Genomic DNA, 25,847 nt, shown 5'->3' with positions numbered 1-25,847 from the left:
ACCTTCCTTCCCGGCCAGCGACCGGCACCGAGCTGCTTCTAGGGAGTGCTGTCAGGAGGGGCCCACACGTGAGGTCGTGATCCTTCCCCTTAGGCTGCGGGGGTGACGGTGGTCTCATCTACTCACCATTTGTTGGATTCTATGAAAAGTTTTCCCGTGAAAACTAAAGGCTTGCTCAAATAAGACTTTATCTTCCACAGTCCACTCATCTGGGAAGGGGGTAAAGTTGGGCAAATCAGCCAATGACTTTTCAATATTATGCTTATGCCAAAATAGCATTCCAAGAGCCTAGAAAAACAGTATCAGTGACATTTTAGATCAAAGACATGAATGAAACATTAAAAGAAATGAGGTGAGAGGACGCGCGTGGCTGCGCACAGACAAGCGAGCGCCTGGCCCTGCTCCTCCTCAGCAGCCCCGGCCCCGCACGGCCTTCTCCGGTCCGGACACAGAGCTGAGGAGCGACTTCCCCAGTGCCAGTGCGGGGGACAGAAGCCTCAGGTGGGCTAGTGGCGGGGGGTAGGGGGTGGGGCAAGCAAGAAACTGGGCTCTTGATGCCGCTGCACGGAAGGAGACAGTAACTGCTTTATTGTTCTTTTGCCCAAAAACTCAAAAATACAGTTTGTTTGTTTTTTAATCTCAGGAGAAAATACACAAATGGGTAACTAGAAATGAGACATAAATTAAGGAATATTTTCCTGAGAAAACACCTGTATTATGAACATGAAAATGTTCATATTTTTGAAAAACAAAATCCTTAAACATTCATACAAATACATTTATCAATCACCCAATAATATTTACATTTGCTAAACAGATAAAATTGGAGGATTTTTCTGAGCAACCTTGTGAAGTTTGTGAGCACAGTTTGGAAAAAGAGAAGCAAGAGGCCCTCCCTGGGGGCGCAGGGGTCAGTCTCAGCGCTATCAAGCTATCAGGCCACTGTGGCCTGAGAGTGACCCCTGGCCAGGGAGCTGACCCACAGGGCGCAGCAGATCTCTCCTGTCTCCCTCTGCCCCCCCTCAGCAGTGGATCTCAGTGGATCTGCCTGTTCTGTTCCCCACTCTGTCTCTGGGGAGTTCTCTCACTCATCCCACACTCCTGGCCTGTACCCCAGTTCTTGTAGCATAAATAAATCTTTTAAAAAAGCAGCAAGAAAGATCACCTTACTGTAATTGTCTAGCAATTCTACCAGATCAACTGACTGAGAAGGCCAAGGCTGGAGCCAGTGTGTCCCTGCCAGGCCGCGAGGGGCGTGCTGGGCACCAGGGCAGGCGAGCCGCTTGAGGCTGAGCACCTGGACCTGCACGCCAGGAAGTACCAGCCCGACCCACTCACTGCAGAAGCAGGCCCCAGCGACAGGACTGAAAGAGATGCCACGCTTCCGGAGGAGAAATACTCTCGTAGGCTTCTCATTAACAGGCTCCAAATAACTTAAACTTGGTCAAATGTTCAAGGATGAGTGACGCAACACAAGCAACATGGCACCAAGATGCAGCTGCAGGCCCGGGGCGGTAGCCAAGTCGGGGGCACCCACATCGCAGTGGCACAGACCCCCTGCGGCCCAGCGCGAGGCCCAGCGCACACACCCGCTGCTGCAGCCAGCCCCTGGCTACCCTGCCAGTGACCACCCAAGAGAGCCATGGGGGACAGAGCTGCGGGACCCCTGTAAGCAGGGCCCAGAACAAGTGGGCGGGCTCACCTGTTCCATGTTGTAGCCGTGCTTCTCCTTGGCGATGGCGATGTACTCGTCCACTGAAAGGCAAAAAGGCAGGGGGCTGAGGGGGACGCAGGCCGTCCACACCCTCCCCACCCTGCACAGGCACCGCAGCCCCCGCCCCAATAAGAGGAGACAGGGTGGTAACAGCCCTGAAGTCTTGAGGAGGACCCACTGTGGCTCTTACACACCTAAACCCCAGAGAAGTGACTGGAAGGAGACTCAAGTGCTAACAGTACTTACCTGTGGTTGGCGAGATCATGACTCTCATTTTTTTTTTTTAAAGATTTTATTTTATTATTTATTTATTCATACAAGCACTGGGTACAGTTAAAAGCGCGGGAGGGTGAGAGGATTCACCAGAGCCAGAGCGGGGAGCAGAGCAGGCAGAAGGACCGAAGGACACTGCTGAGGGGAGCAGCGGGCGGCAGGAGAGGTCTGCGCGCCATGTGGGACCCTCCTCCCGGTGGCCGGGGAGCAGCCGGGGATTGAACCGGCACTGAGGAGGCTGCGGGCAGCTTCGCAACCCAGCGCTCAACCGCTGCGCCACCGGGGAGGCCCTCTCATTTTTTTTTTTAAAGACATATATTTATTTATACAAGCACTGGGTACAGTCAGAAGTGCAGGAGGGTGAGAGAATTCACCAGAGCCAGAGCAGGGAGCAGAACATGCAGACTGACTGAAATACACCGCTGAGGGGAGCAGCAGCAGGCAAGACAGGAGAGGTCTGCGCGCCATGTGGGACCCTCGCTGGCGGCGGGGGAATAGAACTGGCGCTGCAGAGGCTGGGGACAGCTTTGCAGCCCAGCACTCAACCGCTGTGCCACCAGGGAGGCCCCATAACTCTTATTTTTTTTTTTAAAACTTGGCTCTACTTAAATTTGCCATGACAAACAAGTACCACTTTGGTATTTTGAAAAATGATTTAGTGGGCCTCCCTGGTGGTGAAGGGGTTAATCACCGCACTATGAAGCAATCCACAGCCTCTGCAGCATGAGTTCGATCCCTGGCAGGCCAGGGAGCTACCCACACGGCACAGCAGACCTCTCCTGTCTCACCCACTGCTCCCCTCAGCAGTGTACTTCGGTCAGTCTGCCTGTTCTGTTCCCCAATGTCTCTGGTGAACCCTCTCTCACCCCCCACACCTCTGGCCTGTACCCCAGCTCTTGTATGCATAAATAAATAAAATCTTTCAAAAAATGATTTAGAATCAAGTATTAAATTTGGGTTCATTTTTAGTCTCAGCTGAGGGTGATGAAAAAGCAGCCAAGGTTTATGTCAAGAAAAAGCTAAGCCATCAGCGAGGTCACCCAAGCCTGGCACAGGCCTCCAGCCTGCCGCCCACTGTGGCCAGGGACACCTCTCAAGCACTGAGGAGTGCCGGGAAGGCAGCTGACCGGGGCCAGGAGTCTACATCCTCCCTGCATGTTCTCCTCTTTTCTCCATGTCCTACCTGAAAAACAAGAGGCTACTTTGTAGCCAGCAGCACTTCCTCAGCTTCACTTAGGGCCTTTCTTTACTGATTACAAAAAAAAGTTGATCACAAAAACAGAAAAACAAGTAGCCCAGAGTACAGGGAGCCCTGGACTCCCCACACGCCCCATCCCTGAGGCGGGCCCAGGGCACTCCCCGCCCAGGTGCAGGCAGGGAACACTGGCCCGGGCGGAGGCAGTTCTGGAATTGAGGACTTTGTAGGCACACAGGCCCATACCGGGGTTCCGTGCTGCCGAAAGGCAGCGCCTTCTGGCGCGCCCCCACCTAGGTGCAGGTCCAGGCCCCCGGCCTTGGGCGCTTTCAGACTGACTGGTCACTGCACCCCGGACACGGGGACACGCCATTTTCCTGAGAATCAGTAACCACCCAGAGGGTCCTGGTTTGCCACAAAAGTGGAAAGTGATCGTTTTAAGAACGGGGAGGAAACTATGCCAGAGCACACACCTTTCTTAGCCCCTCACGACACGGCGGGTGATCTGAATAGCAGGGGAAAGGCAGGGCATCGTGGGGCACTTGGGAGAGGCCAGCAAGGAGACCCCAGGGATGCGCCGGGGCACACGACAGACGCAGTAACGGGCGGCACGAGAGCCCAGACATGGAAGGGGACAGGGAAATGCTGCGGGAGCGGAGGGTCACCTTGCAGAAGTAGGCAGAGGGCCCTGCAGCCACCATGCCCAGCACAGGGGCTTGTGCACCAGCCCCACCATTGCACCAGGGAGGGGTAGAGGACGCCGCAACCGGGAGAGCACAGTGTCAAAGGTGGGTGTGCCAGATCCCCGAGAAAGCAGGCGGAACCCCTACAGTCTGGACAGCTCCTGCTGACCTGCGCTTCCTGTGCCCAGAGCCTGGGCACTGGCTGGCAGGCCCCAGACACAGGAAGATACCCAGGGATGGAGAGCAAGGGCAGGGGGGAGGAGCGACACAGGGGGAGGGGCGGGCACGCCTCCTCAGGTCCTGACAGCTGCCACATCCGGGAGTCTGCCGTGCCTCCGGTGCTCGGAGCGGGGCACACAGACAGTCTCTCTAGCCTTCCCTGATCGTTCCGTGATGGCTCCCACTCGAGAATGGAGAAAGCAAGGGTCAGAAAAGTCAGGCCGCTTGGCCAGGCCGGCCGGCAACCACAGAAACAGGCTGACAGCCGATGGGGGGCTGGCCCGCAAGGGGAGCACGGGGTGGGCCGCGCTGTGGCGGGCCAAGGCTCTCCCACTGAGGCGCCTGCCTTGTTCTGCGTTCACGTTGCCGTCCAGGGGAGGAACTGCCCCGGTGCCCGCAGCCAGCCTCCAAGTCAACGGAAACAGGAGGAAGAATGCGGACCGTGGGGCCAGCGCCCAGGAGCCCCGCCGCCCCCTCCCCTCCCGGGACGCGGCGAGCCCACACCCAGTGACCCTGCGTCCCTGCGAGCGAGGCTGACCCAGCAGGCGGGCGAGGACAAGCCGCAGTCTCGGTGCAGGTTTGCGTGTTTCACTGTCAGGTCTGCACGAGTCCTGGGCACTGCCCTCCCGTGCCTGCAGCTCATCCAGGACGCAGCCAACAGCGCGGTGCCCACTGTATCACTAGCAAGGGACGCGGGTTCGGGATTTGAGCGGGTGTGGAGCCCCCGCGGGCGCAGGCTCCACTGGACGGGCGTTTCCCAGGCCGCCCGCGAGGATAGGCCTGGCCGGGGTAAGACGCACTTTACTGTGAAAATGCTATTTCTTGGTGCGGTTTGGTCAAAACCCCACTTTACAGGAGCAGCGCCTTCTATGCCCTGGTACCCCGGGAACCACCACAAATGCTCACCCAGGCGCAGACAAGGCGCCCTCCTGGGGGCCATGGGCTCCAGCCAGCTCACGAACCCCCTTCCACCGTCACCCTGACGACCAAGGGCGCCGCCCACCACCACACTCCAGCCACACACATGGCGCCCGGGATTGGGCGGCCTGCAGGGACCCTCCCACGCAGCAACGCCTGTGCAGACAAGCTCAGGGCACGCACGTCAAGTCAACTGACCAGCAAGCGAGTCCCTCGGCACCGTATCCTCAGGATATGCTCCTGCTCTCGTGTTTTTTTTTTTTTTTTTTTTTTAAAGATTTATTTATTTATTTAACAACCACTGGGTATAGTCAGAAGCGCGGGAGGGTGAGAGGATTCACCAGAGCCAGAGCGGGGAACAGAACAGGCAGACCGATGAAATACACTGCTGAGGGCAGGAGAGGTCTGCGCGCCATGTGGGACCCTCGCCTGGTGGCTGGGGATCGAACCGGTGCTGCTGAGGCTGCGCGCAGCGCTCAACTGCTGTGCCACCAGGGGAGGTCCTCCTGCTCTCATGTTTTGCCCTGGATTCTGTGAGCCACAGGAAGGGGCCAGGCTGCAAACACCAGCCAGCCCAGCATGGGGGTTGGAGTGGGGTGCTGTGGGGTCCCCCACAGCCCTACAGCCCTACGGTGGGCTGGAAGGGGCCACCACCAATGATCTGGCCTCAACCAGGGACTTTGCATGCTGGACCTGACTCCTCCCTCTCGTCCAGGAGGAGCAGCAGGTGAGACCACCGGCCTCTCTCCAAGGAACACCTGCTGCCGAGCGGCATTAATGTGAATTCCTGCAGTCACAGGTGGGGTTCAGTTGGAGGCACTTCGTACAGTTCACGCCGTACAAGCAGCAGCTACTACTACGTGTGTGTGGGGGGGCAGCAAACAGGCGAAGGAAGTCAAACCACATGACGCAGCTGCATCCACCGCTTCCTGCTGTGGCCAAGGAAGGCGTCCCTGGCAGTAACACTTGATGGGTGACCAGGAAGGGCCAAGGGAACCATGTAGCCACCCGGGAAGTGTCCCCAGAGGGAAGAGAAACGGCTCTGGGAGCAGGCATGGACAGCTTCCAGGGGCAGAGACTGGGTCAGGCTGAGCAGGGCCTGGAGCGCCTGTGGGGTGGCACTTCCGGGAGGCGGTGCGCAGACTGGGGGGGCCACCCCCAGGCACCCCGCCGGGCGCGCCCACTGCCTACCCTGGAGTCCCCAGCAAGTCAACCCGAAATACGCGTAATGAAGTCCAGTGACCTTAACCCACAACGCCGTGTGTGTGTCTAAGGAAGGCTCGCACTCCAAGAAAGCGGCAACTCATTTTAAAACCCTTCATTTGACTCTGTCTTTTGACAAACTTTGCCTTTTGACAGAATTCTGCATGGCTGGCGAACCGGGGTGTGCTCAGTTTTCCTTCCTATCCAGCAGGCACCCAGCTTAGAAATAAGGCCGTTGTCCTGTGTGTCTGAGACCCACACTTCTTACCACCGTACCAGCTTATCCTCATTTTTATGAAATAAAAGCGAAATGTAATCCCCTCTTAAAGAGCTGCAAAAGCACTTACCACACAGAACCTACAAGACACGAACGCACAAACGAGGGAATCCGCTGCGTCCTCACTCCCAGCAGCAGAGCTGGCTTCCCGCACCCGCCCCTTGCAGACCCCCGTCCCCGGGTGTGGATGGCCACACAGGCCTCCCCTCCAGCCCCAAAGTTCCACCTTTCAAGCCCTACCTCAGAGACTCACAATAGAAACTGGGCCTCGGATTATTTTATTCCCGGCCCCAACGGCTCGGCTCTCCTCAGCCCCCTCTAGGCACCCCCAGGCCACAATTCCGCATGGCACGGGACCACTCCTGCCTTGGTCAGCTCTTTATTTTCCTTACAATAGTAGAGCGAACCAGACTGAGAATAAGATCGAGCCTAGCTCTACACACATTTCAAAGAAGAAAAAATTCGTTTTAAAAAAAAAATACTTAAAATTTCCTGTACTAACACGTCCACTTTGTCGTGCTGGCTTTCAGCTGCTTCTCCACAGACCCCAAACCTCGCATGTGTCTACCTAAGAGCAGACTGCGGGAAAGACTGCCCTGAGGTCGTCAGCTGGCCAGGCCAGGGGGCCAGGGCACACGAGGAGAGCGCCCCTAAGAGGGGGCAGCCGGGAATGGGGTGAGGAGAGGGCCCCAGGCGGGAGAGGAGGGGCGTGGGGCAGGAGGAGGGCCGCACACATCACATGGGCATGGGGGGGGGGCACCAGGGAGCTGGCGTCTCGCAGAGCGCCTGGCAGACTCTTCGTCAACACCAAGGGGAGCAAAGGCTGGGACCGCGCGGGTGCCCCAGGATCCACCGAGGCCACGTGCCATGACCTGTGTCTGTTTGGGGGCAGTTCCGACTGCGGCGATGGCAACTAGACTCCCTAGGTCTGCATCCAGTCCCCCTGGGCGCCAATTCCCTCACCTGGAACGGAGCTCCCTAAACCGAGGCCGTTGGGAACTTTCTGAAGAGGGGCCTCACTGGTGGCGCAAGAGGTTAAGCACCGCACTACGAAGCAATTCGCAGCCTCTGCAGCACGAGTTCAATCCCCGGCCAGGGAGCAACCCACATGGCAGGCAGACCTCTCCTGTCTCCCCGCTGCTCCCCTCAGCAGTGTACTTCGGTCCTTCTGCCTGCTCTGTTCCCCACTCTGGCTCTGGTGAACCCTCTCACCCCCCGCATCTCTGGCCTGTACCCCAGTTCTTATATGCATAAATGAATAAAATCTTTAAAAATAAATAAAATAAAGAACAAAGACAAGTGGCAGCCCCTTCTATGTGCTGGGGGAGGGGCGTGGAGGAGGGACGGGTGCTGGCAGCAGGGCCACCCCAGGTCATCAGAGAGGAACAGGGCCCCAGAGCCCGCAGGTGGTGCCTGGTGAGAGCCCAACTCGCATGAGGGAGCGCCCGTGGCCGTTCCACGCTTGAGGCAGTTGCAAGGCCCTGCCAGCTCTGTTCCTAGGGATGCAGCTAAAACAACAAAACCACGAGAGGAAACATCAAAAATAACCAAAAAACAAAGAGAACAAAGCTTTGTGATTCAGTTTTCACTAGCGCCTTCTTTTCCAAAAGCAACAGAGTGCCAGTTACAGGTAAGCGCGGGACAGGCTGCCGCGGGCCCGCATGTGCCCGCAGCCCCTCCACCCAGCACTGGGGCATGGGCGCGCGCCACACACACAGCTCCTCTCGTGGGTAACGCATGCATAGCAAAGTAACTGGGAAAAGGTTCCCTAGCTGGGTCATGGAATCCTGGGCAAATTGTTCCTTCCACACACCTTTATGGGTCTTCTGAACTTTCAACAAAATATAAATGTTACTAGTCGATTCAAAGTTTTACCAAAACCGGCAGGGCCTGCAGTAAACTGCAAACCTGCTTAGCCAGTACCACTTTTTAAAAACGTATTAATTTCTCATATTCTACTCTTTTCTTCCAGGTCCAGAAAAGGCAACATCAACATAATACTAACCCTAAACGCCTGCTGCAAAGATGCCAGCGGGCAATACGAGAGTGAAGGTGCCAACGCAATCCTGAGCTGAGGCCGGAGCGCCCCTCCAGGACAGCTGGCGCACCAGGGTGGGGGGAGGCCCCCTCCCGCTCCTCTGGGGTAGCTTCACAACCCTCTCTGAACTGTGAAGAGCCACCTGAAAAATGGGGGTAAAAATTTCTTCCTGGGCTATCGTGCCGACTGACTGACAAGGCCTGGGAACCTCTCGGCACAGCGCTCAGCACAAAGGCTGGACGAGCGCTCTCTGCTCTGGCTATGCGGCTCTGGACACCACGACTTCAGACGACACGTGGCCCATGGAGCACGTCCTGGAGGGCGCCACAATGGCCAGAGGCCCGACTCAGCCACCGGCAAACGCTGAAAGCAACTCGGCAGGCCCCACGCGGGGGCGGGAAGGGAGGCAGGCTGTGCAACCTCAGGGACGGCTGCACACGCACTCCCTGAAGCAGAGTTCAGGAAACCAGGCTTTAAATATTACAGGAGTCAGATTTTTCAGCTCTCTGGTAGAAAGAACAACATGTTCAAAAATGGAACAGATTGCTTTTGGAAGTCAGCAAGTGCTCAAAAGGAGGAACCAAAAAACAAACAGGAAACACTTAAAAGGCCTCCCCCAGCACAGCAAAGGCCTCGTAAAGGCCAATGCCCCCGCCCCTCCGGCCCTCTGTTCATCACAACTCACCAAACAGCAGCCCAACGGGGCAGAGTCGAGACACCCTTAAAATCAGGCCAGACAGACTATTCAGCACCTCCACGGCCACTGTTACTGAGAGTAATCAGATTCCCCTGGTTTCATGGAGAGTTTTGTACAAAAAAGCAGGGGAATCCTTCTTGGTCAGAACTGAACAGGTTTCTTTCCCCCGTGAGTGTTTGCGCCTGAAATATGTTAATGCAGGTGCTGACTGTACAAGAAGAAGAGACTCTTTCATATACACCATCTCTGACACTTGGTGGGCAGGGCAACCCCGTCGCGCATGGCACAAGAGGAAGAGGGCCTCTTCTCTCGGCTCCCGGCGCTTCCGACGGACACGTCCCGCTGATGGCGTTCTCAGCCTGTGTAGAGGACGGACTCCTGATCCACTCTTCTGAAAGATCCCATTGGAAGGCCAATGTTCTTACCTCCAGAAAACCATGTATGTACCAGAACACTCTGCATGTGATTTCCAAATGCGCAAGCCCCTATAAATTCTGCCCATGGACTCTCAATGAAAAGTTTTCCAAAGAGGGATTTAATTTTCCTTCTTTCATGTCATGAAGAAAATAAACTTTGAAATTAATGAAGACTAATAGTAATATAGCAGCGATAAAACTATTCTTATAGTATCACTTGAACAGAGGACAAACCTAAACCTAAACCCAACTCTGAAAATACAATTAATATTACTGCCAACTACAGGACTCCTGGCCCTCCCACATCTAAAATCCAAGGCAGCCCAAAACAAATAGCCACTAAAAGTGCCTTCTAGCTCGGCTGAAGGCTTATTATTAAGACCTGTGACACACATTCTCGACTCTTCATTGTCACAACAACATAATCCCCCAGATGAGGGAGTCAGGCACTGCTGCCTTCCATCCCGAGTCTGGCCTCCTCACTTCAGCATTCACTTGAACAGCATTTTGGGAAAAGGGGAAGATTAGGAAGCCACAGGTTAAGGATCTTTGAATCATATGACAGGCCAAGGTATAAAGAAAAACACACTTTCAAACTCTTCACGTTATTTATTTTAAAGATATTTATACCGACTTTTAGCTATGGTGGTTTTAAAACTTCACATTAAAAAAGAAAAGATGAAAAATTACTTATGTGGGCCTCCCTGGTGGCGCCAGCGGTTGAGCGCTGGGTTGCGAAGCTGCCCGCAGCCTCTGCGGTGCCGGTTCGATCCCCGGCTGCTCCCCGGCCACCGGAGGAGGGTCCCACATGGCGCGCAGACCTCTCCTGCCGCCCGCTGCTCCCCTCAGCAGTGTACTTCGGTCCTTCTGCCTGCTCTGCTCCCCGCTCTGGCTCTGGTGAACCCTCTCACCCTCCCGTGCTTCTGACTGTACCCAGTGCTTGTATAAATAATAAATAAATAAATCTTTAAAAAAAAAACAAAAAGAAAGAAAGAAAGAAAAATTACTTACATTTCGCTTCTGACAGGTTCTGATTCGGTGACCAGACCAGCATGCCAAGATTGTCTCGTTCTTGACTGCGCCTTGCTAGCTTGGCTGGGAGGAAATAAAAAAGAAAAGGCTTGTTACAATTGAGCAAAGATTAAAAAGATACGATTACCACCACCACTATGATTCTGCACCTCATCCCATGATGCATGACCCTCCTGGCGCTGAAGTCAGCTCACCACACACGTACGTTGAGATGGGGTGGGGAGTGTCTGTCTGTCTGTCTGTCTGTCTCTATTTTTTCTACTGTACTGTCACTTATTTAACATGAGCACGTGAGGTCAGTATGGTTTTTAGCTTCAGGGGCTAGGTGAGGAAACCGAACAGGTCATGTGGCCAGCAGGAGGCGGGGTCAGGACTGACCTTGGCAGGGGGGCTGCCTGTGGTGCCCGCCCAGGAATCAGACATGGGACACCCAAAAGGGAACCTACATGTGCCCAGTCGCTCAGAAACCCCTTTCAGCAGGACCCCCCAACACCAGCACCTTCTCTGCCAGAGCAACCTTTTGGCGACAAGACAACAGGAATCCAAAAGATTCTTAACAACTTTAGCGAAGACTAAATGTGAGAAAGAGCTACCCTGGAACGGGACTTCTGAAGCATGTTCACGTCCTTTAAAGCCTGTGACAGGGCGGAGCGGCAGCTCTCCAGTGCCAGCGCCAAGCTTCCCTGCGTACCTGGATGAAGTGCGGCCTACAGTCTCTTCCTAACAGGGACACTCAAACCATCATCTTCAGAAGGTACAGCAGACTCCAGAGACATGAGGCTCACTTGATACTGGCCAGGCCCACTCATTCATCTAAAGGCGTCTTTGTTTTCTTTAAATCTGCTCCTCTGGTGAAACTTACAAGCTCTACTTTCCAGTAAAAAAAACTAATAAAAAACCTCAACTAAATAAAAGCGCATGAATGGACACCCCGCCCAAATGAAAGACACTCAGAAAATTCATTCGCCTGCCTTGCAACACTGTGTTCCAGGTTTTATAAATAATAATTTCTACACTCTTGTAAAATCTGTGGGGCAACTGCTTTAAAGAAATACAATTGGATGGGGCCTTCCTGGTGGCCCAGGGGTTAAGTCTGCGCTCTATCACTGCTATGGCCTGAGTTCGATCCCCACCCCCCCCCACACCCGGGAGCTGACCCCCCATGGCACAGCAGACCTCTCCTGTCTCCCCGCTGTTCCCCCAAGCAGTGGATTTCAGTGGATCGGCCTGTTCTGCTCCCCACTCTGTCTTTGGTGAATCCTCTTACCCCTCCACACTTCTGGCCTACACCTCAGTTCTTGTATGCATAAATAAAAATATCTTAAAAAAAAAAAAAAAGGTAGGGCCTCCCCGGTGGCACAGCAGTTGAGCGCTGGGTTGTAAAGCTGCCCACAGCCTCTGCAGTGCCAGTTCGATCCCCAGCCACCGGGAGAGGGTCCCACATGGCGCGCAGACCTCTCCTGCCGCCCGCTGCTCCCCTCAGCAGTGTACTTCGGTCCTTCTGCCTGCTCTGCTCCCCGCTCTGGCTCTGGTGAATTCTCTCACCCTCCCGCGCTTCTGACTGTACCCAGTGCTTGCATAAATAAATAAATAAATAAATAAATAAATCTTTGGGGGGGGGGGAGGTAAAATGCCAAGTGTATTTCTATACACCAGCACTTAAAAATCAGAAATAAGGAATACTTCTTTCAAAATCATCAATAAATATGAAATACTTAAAGTTAAATCTGATAGATGCACACTGAAAACTATGAAACATTGCTGAGAGAACTAAAGATCTAAATAAATGGAGAGACATACCCATGTGTATGTACGAAAAGACTCCATTAAAAAATACAATTTTGAGGACCTCCCTGGTGGCACAAAGGGTCAAGACGCAAACTATGAAGCAATCCACAACCTCTGCAGCATGAGTTCAATCCCCAGCCAAGGAACTGCCCGCATGGTGCGGCAGACCTCTCCTGTCTCACCCACTGCTCCCCTCGGCAGTGTATTTCAGTCCATCTGCCTGTTCTGTGCCCCACTCTGTCTCTGGTGAATCCTCTCACCACCACCCGCCACACTTCTGGCCTATACCCCAGCTATTGTATGCATAAATAAATATTAAAAAAAATAAAAATAAAAATTACAGTTTTTTTTTTTTTAAAGATAGCTTTCTCGGGCCTCCCCGGAGGCGCAGAGGTTGAGCGCTGGGTTGCGAAGCTGCCCGCAGCCTCTAAGGCACCGGTTCAATCCCCGGTTGCCGGGTGAGGGTTCCACATGGTGCGCAGACCTCCCTGCTGCCCGCTGCTCCCCTCAGCAGTGTATTTCGTCAGTCTGCCTGCTCTGTTCTCTGCTATGGCTCTGGTGAATTCTCTCGCCCTCCCGTGCTTCTCACTGTATCCAGGGCTTGCATAAAAAAAAAGATAGCTTTCTCCCCAAATAGCTCTACAGATTCAAAACAACCCCAACACCAATACCACCATGGTTTTTTGGTTAAGAGAGAGTCTAACCTTCCTGGAGGTTACAGTTTTTGTAGACAGCATACCTACAATAGTCAAACAACTTTCAAAAAGAAGAACGCGGAAGGCTTACACTATCTATTACGTGAACCCACAAGGGCCCCAAAGCAATCCTGAGAGAAAAGAAAGATGGAGGCAAAACCAATTACAAAGAGTCAGAAACCAAGATGATGTGGCGCAGGCATGTGGGGAACACATGTGATGGGTGAAGTCCAAAGACAGACCTACGCGGGCAGGAGCTGATTCTCCACAGAGGCGCAAACACAAGATCAGTGGGGAAAAAAAAATCACCATTTCAACAAACGATGCCAGAACACATGGGCACTCACCATATCCCATATCAAAAAACAAAAACAGGGCCTCCCTGGTGGCGCAGCGGTTGAGCGCTGGGTTGCAAGCTGCCCACAGCCTCTGCAGCGCCAGTTCGATCCCCGGCCGCTGGCGAGGGTCTCACATGACACAGACCTCTCCTGCCGCCCGCTGCTCCCCTCAGCAGTGTGCTTCGTCAGTCTGCCTGCTCTGCTCCCTGTTCTGGCTCTGGTGAATTTTCTCACCTCCCCGCGCGTCTGACTGTACCCAGTGCTTGTATAAATAAATAAAATAAATCTTAAAAACAAAAACAACAAAACCAAAACCAAACAACATTTTTTAAAAAGATTTATTTATTTATGCATACAAGAGCTGGGGTGCAGGCCAGAGATGTGGGGGGTGAGAGGATTCACCAGAGACAGAGTGAGGAGCAGAACAGGCAGATTGACTGAAGCACACTGCTGAGGGGAGCAGCGGGGAGACAGGAGAGGTCTGCTGTGCCCTCTGGGTCAGCTCCCTGGCCGGGGATTGAACTCGTGCTGCAGAAGCTGCGGATTGCTTCGTAGTGCGGTGCTTACCCTCTGCGCCACCAGGGAGGCCCCAAAAACAAACAACATTAATCTGGATCCACAGCTCTCACCTTAAACAAAAATTAACTCAAAACTGATGACACAGAGGGCATCCCCGGTGGCGCAGCGGTTGAGCGCTGGGTTGCGAAGCTGCCCGCGGCTTCTGCGGCGCCGGTTCGATCCCCGGCTGCTCCCCGGCCACCGGAGGAGGGTCCCACATGGCGCGCAGACCTCTCCTGCCGCCCGCTGCTCCCCTCAGCAGTGTACTTCGGTCCTTCTGCCTGCTCTGCTCCCCGCTCTGGCTCTGGTGAATTCTCTCACCCTCCCGCGCTTCTGACTGTACCCAGTGCTTGTATAAACAAACAAACAGACAAAACAAACAAATAAATAAATAAAAAAACATGCCTCTATTAAAAAAAATTAAAAACTCAAAAAAAAAAAAACTGATGACACAGACAATTACAAAAACTTCTACAGGGAAACACGAGAAAACCTCAGATACAATACCAAAAGCATGCTCCGTAAGAGAAAAAAAATCTGTCAGCTGGACTTCAAAGTGAGAACTTTCACTCCTTAAATCACACTGAGGAAGTGAAAAATGAAAACCCGAGTCAGAGGTGGAGAGAAAATCCCAAGCCACGTGTCTGGTAGAGACCTGCATCCAGAGCACATGGAGAACACGCACACCCAACACAGGCAGCAGCGCAGGCACCACTCAAGGGCGGGAGAGGCGAAGAAACAGTCGCAAAGACGTGAGGCCAACTCTGCGGCCCGGAGAACAGGAGGCCACCCTGCAGTGGGGGTCAGGTCTGGCCGCATCCTGAGAATGGGGTGCACTACAGATCTGCTCGATGAAATAAAACTCTGCAATGAAAGGAATAAACTGAGCACACAGCATGAGTGCTGAAGCAAGTGTGCAGAGCTAAGGTGTTTCCCACAGAGAGGAGGTGGCGGCAGAGAGGACTGTGGTGCGCGACGGGGGACCTGGTGGAGACGGGCTTTGAACACAGGCAGCCAGCGTGTGCCCCGTGGACACCACGGGCGTGTGCTCATTCCAGCCCCGCCCACTGGGAGCATCTCGACACAATGACAACCCAGCAACAGTGAGCACTGCCAGCTCCCAGATCTTGGCTTCTAAATACTAGAAACCAGGTCTCCCTGGAGAAACAGACGATCCCAGGGCTAGGAAAGGAAACATGCAAGGGGATCCTAGAACATCCTATCATGCAGAAGAAAGCACTGAAATGATGACAGGATCTCCCATTGGCCAAATCTGGAACTATCTGAGCAAGAAGAAAACAAATGAAAGAACCACTCTCACTGAGTGGTCAGAAAGTCCAGGAGCACTAAACAAAGTCAGTAAAACTTGAGAGAATAAAACCCTGGACAGGGGAGGCAGAGCTGGGAGTAGGGGCAAGAGCCAGTCACAAAGTAGGATGATGAGATGTGAGGACAGAGAAAAAAAGTTTAAATACCCCTACACACTGGCCCACAACAGCTTCCCTGCCCCTCCCAAGTACAGACCCGGCGTCCTCACTTCCTTCCTTTAAATAAACTTTACTTTCTCTTTTTTTTTTTTAAAGATTTATTTATGCATACAAGAGCTGGGGTACAGGCCAGAGGTGTGGGGGTGAGAGGATCCACCAGAGACAGAGTGAGGAGCACAGAACAGGCAGATCCACTGAAACCCACTGCTGAGGGGGGCATCAGGGAGAGGGGAGAGGTCTGCCGCACCATGTGGGTAGCTCCCTGGCTGGGGATCTAACTCGTGCTGTAGCGGATGCTGATAGCACCATAGTGCTCCACCAGGGTGGCCCAAATTTTGCTTTCTTAAACAAAGCCTGTTTCTCTCTGCCTCCATATCTAAAAGGTCTGCAAATTCCTTTTTACAGCTTCATGGGGCAAGAACCTGTGGTAGTTCAAAGGCTAAATTAACAGCACACACCGGCGTCACTGGCATACGCACACACAGTCACTCAGAAAGAGTTCTGTGGTTTTTACAAAGATATGACTATACTCAACAAATAACTGACCCAACAGGCAAGGGTAGGCCCATGCCCTACAGATGACAGTTCCCCGTAAAGCTCACACACGATGATTTGCAGCAGTTTCAGTGACATCACCAAAAATGGGGGTTGGGGGGTGGACAGGACAAGTGGCCTCAGGACTAAGTGGCTAAACCTCCCGTGATGCGCCCACAAACAGGAGCACTTGGACAAGCAATGCATGTCAATAACACGCCCAGGCGACAAGGGCACCACAGCTCCAGAGCACCGGACTGTGTCTCGGGGGCTACAGAAGTCTGGTACCATTCTCGTGGCCTTCCAGAGCAGGCGAAGGTGCAAGGACAAGGGCAGGTCAAGGTTCCAGGGGTCAGGAGTCAGAGGAAGGCTAAGAACAATTTCTTGAGGAGATGGCACTGTTCTGCACGCCAGTTCTGGTGGCGGCTACACAAAACGAAACACAAAACTAGCTCATTCTGCTGTATATATGGTGAATGACAAAAATATAATGAAAACCTTCAAAGCAAAAATTGAGGTTTTCCAGAAGAAACTGGGCCTCAAGACTAAAGCCTCCTTGCTTCCACTATGAAATTTATACTTGTCAGGCACCTGCAATGACATAAGCCAATTACACACACACACACACACACACCCCACCCCACCCCCATTGGTTCGGTTTCTCCGTAGAGTCCTGACAGGGCTGCTTAACTACACCCATGGTCTGAAACATGAAATTCTTAAAAAAAAAAAAAAAAAAAAGTCCAACAGGCCCTGGCTACATAATAGCATGTGCATAGGCAGCACCTCCAGAAAATATTTCTCTTTCAGGAAATAAAATTAATCAGAACCACCAATATCAACAATTTTGATTACTAAAATCCAGTAGAAGGAAATGTTTACCACCACAACCCAAATATTAAGAATACTGAAATGATACTTCTTTTACTAAGGGTGCAGAGAGCACAGAGCACAAAATACCTACAACTTAAGGTTGACAAAGAAGCAGGCCTCCCTGGTGGCGCAGGGGTTAGTCTCGGGCAATCAAGCTATCACCAGCCACTGCAGCATGAGTTTGATCCCTGGTCAAGGTGCTGACCCACAGAGCACAGACCTCTTCTGTCTCCCCGATGCTCCCCTCAGCAATGGGTTTCAGTGGATCCACCCGCTCTGCTCCCTACCCTGTCTCTGGGGAGTCCTCTCACCCCCCCACCCTGCTCCTCTGGCCTGCACCCCAGTCTTGTATGCAAAAATAAATAAATCTTTATTTAAAAAAACCAAAGGGGGGCCTCCCCTGGTGATGCAGCAGTTGAGCGCTGGGCTGGAAGCTGCCTGTAGCCTATGCAGCGCCACTTCGATCCCTAGCCACCAGCGAGGGTCCCACATGGCGCGCAGACCTCTCCTGCCTCACCCACTGCTCCCCTCAGCAGTGTACTTCGTCAGTCTGCCTGTTCTGTTCCCCACTCTGGCTCTGGTGAATTCTCTCTCCCTCCCGCGCTTCTGACTGTACCCAGTGCTTTTATAAACAAATAAATCAATCATTAAAAAAAATAAAAATAAAAAAATAAAAAAACCAAAGGGGCCTCCCCAGTGGTTGAGCACTGGGCTGTGAAGCTGCCCGCAGCCTCTGCAGCGCTGGCTCGAGCCCCAGCCACAGGATCTCCTGCCGCCCGCTGCTCCCCTCAGCAGCGTATTTCGTCAGTCTGCCTGTTCTGTTCCCAGCTCTGGCTCTGGTGAATCCTCTCACCCTCCCACACTTCTGACTGTACCCAGTGCTTGTATAAATAAATAAATAAATAAATCTTTAAAAAAAAGAAAGAAAGGAAGAAAACACGTTTCCTCCATATTACCAACTGAACCAACTCACTTTCGCACCGATACACCATCACTGTGTGCAAGCCAATTTCTTGATATTAGTTACAGAAAAGGCACATCTTTTTCTTAATTTAGAATAGATTGAAAAACTTAATTTTATCATGCAAAATATGAAGGGGCAGCTCTCCCTGGCCGGGTGGTTGGCGATAGCTTGAAGATGCTGAGAGTTAACCCCTTGCGCCACCAGGGAGGCCCCTAGTTTAGCTCTCATATACTTTCTATCAACAAAACAATCCTGCATGACACGTTCATATGCAACTAGCTAAATTCAATAATTTTTGCAAATATTTAGGGAGATCCTGTGTCAAGAGCTTGTTTTTAAGATCAAATAAAAAGCTCAATATAGCAGAGAAGATATATCCTAGAAATATATCCTGCATAAGAATTTCAAAGGAGCCTCCCTGGTGGCGCAGGGGTTAAAGTCTCAGCTATGAAGCTATCTGCAGCCACTGCAGCCTGAGTTCCAACCCCGGACAGGGAGCTACCCACAGGACACAGCAGACCTCTCAGGTCTCCCTGCTGCTCCCCTCAGCAGTGGATTCCGGTGGATCCACCTGCTCTGCCCCCCACTCTGTCTCTGGTGCATCCTCTCCCCCCACACACACACCTCTGGCCTATACCCCCATTCTTACATGCATAAATAAATCTTTAAAAAGAAAAAGAATTTCAAATGTTTCCATTCCCGCAGGAGGCGGGGCTTAATTCTGTCTTCTTGTGTGCTGGCTGAACTTACTGGCACACAGAAGGGTGAGGTGGTACTGGCAGGAAACCTGCAGATATTACATTTTCTAGGTAGGCAGATGGACATCGCCAGCGAAAGCTCAAGCAGACAGCACACTCACCACCCCGCCCCAGCACGAGGGACTGCAGTGCTGCCGCCCTGGGAGTCCTCCTGAAACCCACAACCCAGTCTCATCACAAGGGAAAAGATCAGATAACTCGAGGGCCGGCCCACGGAACGCCTGTCCACAGCTTCTCAGAGCTCAAGTTGGTAACGAATAGGGAGAGACTGAGGTGCTGCCAGTCCCCAAGAGGCTGGAGGCAGGACAGGTGCGCACGGCGGCCTGACTGGGCTCTGCGTGAGGGTACATGGATGGGGACACCATTGCGCTTGGACAGGTGCCATTTTGCAAAGAGATCTTCAAGAGCCTCTCTCATGGGCGGCCATTTTTGTGTGGGTTACTGAGGGAGCCCAAGTAATGCCAGGGGGAGGGAAGCCTCACGTTGAGGGTTTTTTAAAAATATCTGCACAAAGTGAATTCAAGTAATAACAATTATTTCTTCTCACAGTAAAGGGGGCTCGCCAAGAAATATGACAACTAATACAGGCTCAACCTTAACTTTGGAACCCACTGTGTTACCTGGTGCAAACAGAGAGAGGTATACAGAGATTTTTCTGGGCCCATCTGTGCACCCACACAAGTGGGGCAGGGGACAGCCATAAGGAAACAGTTACAGATGGACTCGTGTGCCCGGCCGACACCACCCCCAGCCTCAGCCTGTGACCATCACAACTTTCAGAAAGAGACCAATGTCAGCTTTAACCCTTTGCACTCTGCTGTCCCCTCTCAGGGGACAGCGGAATTCTAGCATATCACTCGGATGTCCCCTCTCAGGGGACATTGCAATTTATTAGTGATTATGGGGAACTGAGGTTATTTCAACGCAACTTTTTGAGACATGCATGTTTCCCTGAAGTTTTGTCTAGAAATGGCACAAGAAATTAAATCAAAATATCGTAAAATGGTTCGGAGTGCAAAGGCTTAAAAACTGAAAATAAAGAAAATAAAAATAAAGAAAACCGTGCCAATAAAGCAAAGGACAAAACTTGCCAAAGGCAAGGTGCCAGGAGGAAGGTGCCAGGAGGAAGCGCGGCCCTGAGCGCCACACAAAGAAAAGCACCCGCGAGTCCTGGCCCCGCCGGGAGGCTGCGGGAGGCACTGCTGGCACCGTGCACGCTCTCCGCATCGTCCCCCTGGGCACCCTGCACCTTTGTTGGCCTGTACCGACATTCGGTAAAGTTTCATTGGAGAAAAAAAAAAAAGCCAACTACAGGGCAAGTGCGGCCGGGGCCGCCGACTGTAAATGGCATGGTCACACCGGCGGGCCTCCTGGGCCACGGGCCGCTCTCCCAACACACGGGCCACAGAGAGGGCATGTTGCCAGAGCCCTAAGCCGCACCACACAGCGGTCCTCAGGGGACAGGACCGACTCGGTCAGAGCCACAGCCTGTCCTACCTCCTCGTCAGCTGCACCTAAGCGCCCCGATCAGAACAGATCCAGCGTCACAGGGCAGCAGTCAGCCTTTAAGGAATGATCAGGGAATAACATTGTAAGTTCAGCGGCTCGTATTTTCACATGGCTTCTCCCGCTGCTGCCCTCGAGCCTTGTGGACGCCCCTGCCCGCTCTCTGTGGACCGTCACACGCCCCAAGTGCTTTCATTATTTACCAAGGATCACTGTTATCACCGGGATGATAGAAAATGCTGAAAGCAGGGGCCTCCCCGGTGGCGCAGCAGTTGAGCGCTGGGCTGCGAGGCTGCCCGCTGGAGAGGGTCCCACAAAAAAAAAAAGAAGCAGCAGCTAAAAGTAGGTGGCCATTATGTATCAAAAAAAGATCTCAGATGGCAGGCTGGCCCTAGGTGATCAAAACGGAATGCTAGAAAGAAATGCAATTTGTAGAACTTTCACCCGGGTGAGGGTCTCAGTGAAAGGACACAGTGAAATACTTAAAATACAGAGGCCGGGGGATGGTACAATACTTGAAAGAGCCGTTCAGAGGGGCGAGGAGATAACCAAGCTTAATGCTAGAAAGAAAAGGAAATAATATAATCCCACAAAACACTGAGCGCGAGAACACAGGGATTAGACGAAGAGCTGAGAGAGGAATGCCGAGGCGACGGGCACCCACAATGCACTCCTCAGCGTTCCTTCTTCCGTCCGGGCAAGTGGACAGCTTGGTGCGCCCATTCTTCACGCAGCAAACATCTCCTGGGCCTAGAGCCTCAGTCTGGGGACGGAACCCCAGCTGAACAGGAGCAGCTGTCCAGTCTCTACAGGGCCTGATTTTCTCTTCTGTAAAATGGAGCCAGCACCCTCCTCATAGAGATTGAGTAAACAGCATTTTGAAAAAGGTAAAGAACGTAACAGGAGGGCCTCCCCGGTGGCGCAGCGGTTGAGCCCTGGGTTGCGAAGCTGTCCGCAGACTCTGCGCCGGTTCGATCCCCGGCTGCTCCCCGGCCACCGGAGGAGGGTCCCGCATGGCGCGCAGACCTCTCCTGCCGCCCGCTGCTCCCCTCAGCAGTGTACTTCGGTCCCTCTGCCTGTTCTGTTCCCCGCTCTGGCTCTGGTGGATTCTCTCACCCTCCCACGCTTCTGACTGTACCTAGTGCTTGCATAAATAAATAAATAAATAAATAAATAAATAAATAAATAAATAAATAAATATCTTTAAAAAAAAAAAAAAAAAGACCGTAACAGGAGATTAGAACAATAATTCATTTATTTATTTTTAGGTTTTTTTTTTTTAAGGATTTACTTATTTATGCATACAAGAACTGGGGTACAGGCCAGGGAAGTGGGGGTGAGAGGATTCACCAGAGACAGAGTGGGGAGCAGACCAGGTGACTGACTGCAATACCCTGCTGAGGGGAGCAGTGGGCAAGACAGGAGAGGTCTGCTGCACCCTGTGGGTAGCTCCGTGGCTGGGGATCAAACTGCAGCCACAGCTGCCTCGAAGTGGCCATGGATTGCTTCATAGTGCTGAGACTTAACCCTTTGCACCACCAGGGAGGCCCTGGAGCAGCAGGGAGACAGGAGAGGTCTGCTGCACCATGTGGGTAGCTCCCTGGCCGGGGCTCGAACTCGTGCTGCAGAGGCTGCAGACAGCTTCACAGTGCGGTGCTCAACCCCTTGCGCCACCAGGGAGGCCTACTCCAGTCTCTTCAACTCTTTTTAAATTCTCAGCTCCTCACTAGCAACCCTGCTCCAAACCTACTGCTGGGTCATTCAGACAGATCCCAGCAGACGAAGGTGCTCCATTCACCGTGGCCATGAGTGGTTCCTCCAATGGGGTAACTGGTCCAGGGCCACGGCCCTCGGCCTGCGCCCTGCGGGCAACCTCACAGCAGCCAAACCCTCGGCAAAATGCAGAAACTTGAGAGTGTCTGGAGCTCAGGCACCCCATCCCCTGCACAGCCGGTGGAGGCGCCGGGACACCATCACTCGGGGCTTCAAGGCGGACGGTCCCGGCGCTGCCGCCGGCGCACTGCCAGACCCCGCAGGCAGGCGTCCCAGGGCCGTCCCGGCCGCTCCCCAGCACCCCAAGACTCACTGCCACCACAGGGCTGCACCCTGCCGCTGGGCAGGGCCGGACAGGAAAGGCCACTACAGACGCCTACTCCAGGCCCAATAATGTGGAGAACGCCCCAAAGACAGGTCCTCAACAAGTGCCGAGGGCCAAAAAGCAGAACAGATGACCCGCAAGCCAGGCCACGCGAGCCTCTTCCAGGCCTCCCTAGTGGTCCAGAGGTCGGCGCGCAGGCCCGCTGCCCGCCCTGGGAGCAGTTGCCAGGGTCTGCGGCTGGAGGTGCTGATTCCCAGGGGTTCCCCGCAGCTTGACTCCCTGGCCTGTCACAGCAGGGCACCGGTGCGGCGTGATTCTCTGTGCGCCTCACCCCACAACGTGCTCAGCGCGCAGTGGGCACCGTCTGGCCCATCAACCCTGTTCCTGGCTGAGCCCCACTGCAGACAAGCTGCTCTCGGAATCCCAAAGAAAGGCTTCACACACCCCACTATCTAGATGTCATGTATGGGGATAGGATGGAAGAGAGGGGAGGGGAGGACAACCCCTCACCCCTAAAAAAAGCCTGGAGTGGGGCCTCCCTTGTAGCACAGGGGTTAATGACAACGCCATCAAGCAATCGCCAGTCTCTGCAGCTCGAGTTGGCTCCCCAGCTGGCCAGGGAGCTACCCACAGGACACAGCAGCCCTCTCCTGTCTTCCCGCTGCTCCCCTCAGCAGTGTGTTTCCGTGGATTTGCCTGTTCTGCTCCCCACTCTCTCGGGTGAATCCTCTCACCACCCCCACCACCCCGCCCCCGCACCTCTGGCTTATACCCCAGTTCTTGTATGCATAAATAAATAAATCTTCACACACACAAAAAAAGCCCGGGGTGTCTGAAACAGTCTTTGTGCTCATACGTCCCACCCCAGAGGGCGCAGAGCCCCAGCCTGGAATAACACCCCTAAGACGGAGGGCAACACCCCCATCACCTTGATTCCAGGGTCACACACACTTCAGTTCTAGGTGATCTGTTCCCGAGGGAACATTCCGGAGTCCCCTCTATTCCCAGTGTTCTGAAGCCCTTTGTGACAGGCCAACTATATCTTCTTTCAGTCACCGTGCCGGGGGTGCTCACCTGTGGACCTGCTCCATCTGGAGGATCCTGACGATGGGTGCTGAACACTGTCAGTACCCGCCTGAAGGGGGAAACGCTGTGCCTCCAAAGCACAGATGCCACGGGAAGCCCACGTACCTCAATTAAAAAAACAAAAACACTAGCCACAGCGCCCTCTGGTTTCCTTTCTCCCTCTCTCTACACCACCGGACTGCCCCACTGACAGGTGGCCACGTCCTCTGCTGTGTTCCTTGTTCTCTGTCACGCACTGACGTCACGCCACCACTGCCTCGACTGCCTGCTGCCCCCGAGCATGCCCTTCTCCCTCCTGCCCACACAGATGTGAACCCCAGTTCCTCCACACGCCTCTCCTGGAAGACCATCGCCTGCAGAACTAGCGCCACCGCCCACCCAGAGAACATGAACACTGACTCACCACTTAAGACACAGGCCGCCTGCACAGCCCACACGCCCCCCCAACTCAAGCAACTGCTCAGTCAGCCGAGGACCCCATCACGGCTCAGGCACTGTGCCTTCTCTTTTCCAGTGAGCTCTGCCTACCACTTTCTGGAAGTTTCCTATTGAAACATTTCCCTGCCAGCTTATTTTCTAAGAGTTCTTTCTTGTTCTCAGAATGGTTCCCTGTTTTATACCATCCTATTTTTTGTGACATGAAATAGCAGCTACTTTTAGTTCTTGAAGCCTTTTGTTTTGAAATTTTAACTTTCCTTCTCTAATTTGTTCCCTACTTTTTATTCAGTTTCTTCTGTATGTTTGACCACTAGACACTTTGTTTTATTATTGTGTTTACTAAAGTCACGCTGATTCACAACACTGTAAATGATTTAGGGGAGCACATTCCCACATCTTCAAGTGTGCGTCACCCCCACCCCGGAACCAGCAGCCCTCCCCCCCAGTCCGTGGCACTTCTGGTAACTGCAGCCCCATTCCCAGGCTGTGTCTGGCTCTGCATTTGTCATCCCAGAGTCCTTCCTCCTGTGTGCGGTGGGTCGAGACTGTCCAGTCACGGGAAGAGAGGCCCTAATTGGGACACAGGCCTTAACTCATGTGCCTGGACAGGGCTGATGGAGTAGCAAGGCTTCCCCGCGCGATGCTCAGCGCTCTACCTGTTTCACAAAAAGCTAGAGCAGACTGTCTTTTCTAGAATAATCCACATTATCTCCATCTCACAGGACCTTCTCACAGTGTTGCCAACTGAACGCCTGCCTTCAAGAGTAAGGTCTATGTTCCCTGCCCCTTAAGCCTGGTCAAGTTTGTGACTACAGTAATGGTGCAACATGACTTCCAGGTCAAAGTCACAGAGATGACACAGCAGCTGCCTGGTCTCTTGGAACACGTACCTTTGGGCAGCCAGCGTCCACAGAAGCGCCAGGTGCCCCACCATGCCCAGCTGCTCACCTGCCTCACCTGCCCTGCGCACTCCTCCAGCTCCACCACCAATGGCCACTGCAGAAAAGACTGAGTCAGCACTGCCCAGCCAAGCTCTGCCCAAATCCTGAGCTACCAGAAAAAATTAAATTATTTTAAGTTACTTTTTTAAGCCAGAAAGAGTAAGTGGAACAGGCTCTGGCTTCCAAAAACTAAGATCAAAGTGCTGCCACAAAACCCGGAGCCAGGGGCCCTGGCTTTGGGACTGGGAAACAGGAGGGAACCTGCGGCCTTGAGAAGCAGCCAGGGAAAGCCCGGCCCAGCGCAGAGGCAGCCTTTGCTCCTCCAAGACACGGTGCCCTGGAAGCAGGCTGAGAAAACCACTCCGCTACGAAAACCAACCATTCCTTAGAGAGAACATAGGCAAAGGATATACCTGATGAGGGAGGAAGACCCGAACCCTACAGAGGGCAACTAAACTCAACATCAAAAAAATAACCCCATTCCAAAATAAGCCACACAGCCACAGCAGCGCCGCCGTGCTCCGGCCCACAGCCCCTCCTGTCTGCTGTGCCAGCAGACACTGGCCTCACAGACTGAGCGGGAGCACAAACTCACCCCAAATCCATAAAGAAACGTTTCCTCGAGCTGCAGCTGTCAAAGTCACCACCACTGCAAGGAGGCTGGTAAGGCCCATGGACCCAAGCGGAGTCATAAGGATTTACGAAGAGAACCGTCCAGCAGCAGCAGCGGGGGGGCAGCAGCACTGAAGCAGGAGCCAAAGGGACAATACTGACCTCTGGCCCTAATCACTGGCTGCACTGGCTTGTAGATGCGGCTGCTGAAAACCTGCAGGGAGCCGATTAGCTTCCCTAGGAGCTGGATCAAAAGTTTACGTACTTTGTTCATAGACATTTCGATATTATAATCATAAGAGTACATCATCTATTTAGATATTAATTAAAAAGAATTTTAGGGCCTCTCTGCTGGCGCAAGGGGTTAAAGCACTGCACTACGAAGCAATCCACAGCCTCTGCAGCACAGGTTCGATCCCCGGCGGGCCAGGGAGCTGCCCACTCGGCGCAGCAGACCTCTCCTGTCTTCCCGCTGCTCCCCTCAGCAGTGGATTTAGGTCAATCTA

At 53.3% G+C, this 25,847-nt stretch overlaps 1 protein-coding gene across 1 annotated transcript in view; it reads right to left on the bottom strand.

The window, feature by feature from the left end:
- Positions 1-25,847, bottom strand: part of RCOR1 (REST corepressor 1) — a 73,926-nt gene that overhangs the window by 17,985 nt on the left and 30,094 nt on the right. The window contains exons 3-5 of the mRNA XM_037504050.2: positions 10,645-10,728; positions 1,703-1,755; positions 127-288 (exon numbers count right to left, since the gene is read on the bottom strand). Coding sequence (XP_037359947.1) covers positions 127-288; positions 1,703-1,755; positions 10,645-10,728 — 299 coding nt within the window. The remainder of the gene's footprint in view (positions 1-126; positions 289-1,702; positions 1,756-10,644; positions 10,729-25,847) is intronic.

This window comes from Talpa occidentalis, unplaced genomic scaffold, assembly GCF_014898055.3.
Source record: "Talpa occidentalis isolate TD23 unplaced genomic scaffold, MPIMG_talOcc4v2.1 talOcc4.11, whole genome shotgun sequence".
In the NCBI taxonomy this organism is placed as follows: Eukaryota; Metazoa; Chordata; class Mammalia; order Eulipotyphla; family Talpidae; genus Talpa; species Talpa occidentalis.
Note: the sequence above shows the minus strand (reverse complement) of the source record. Positions and strands in the feature narration are given on the sequence as shown.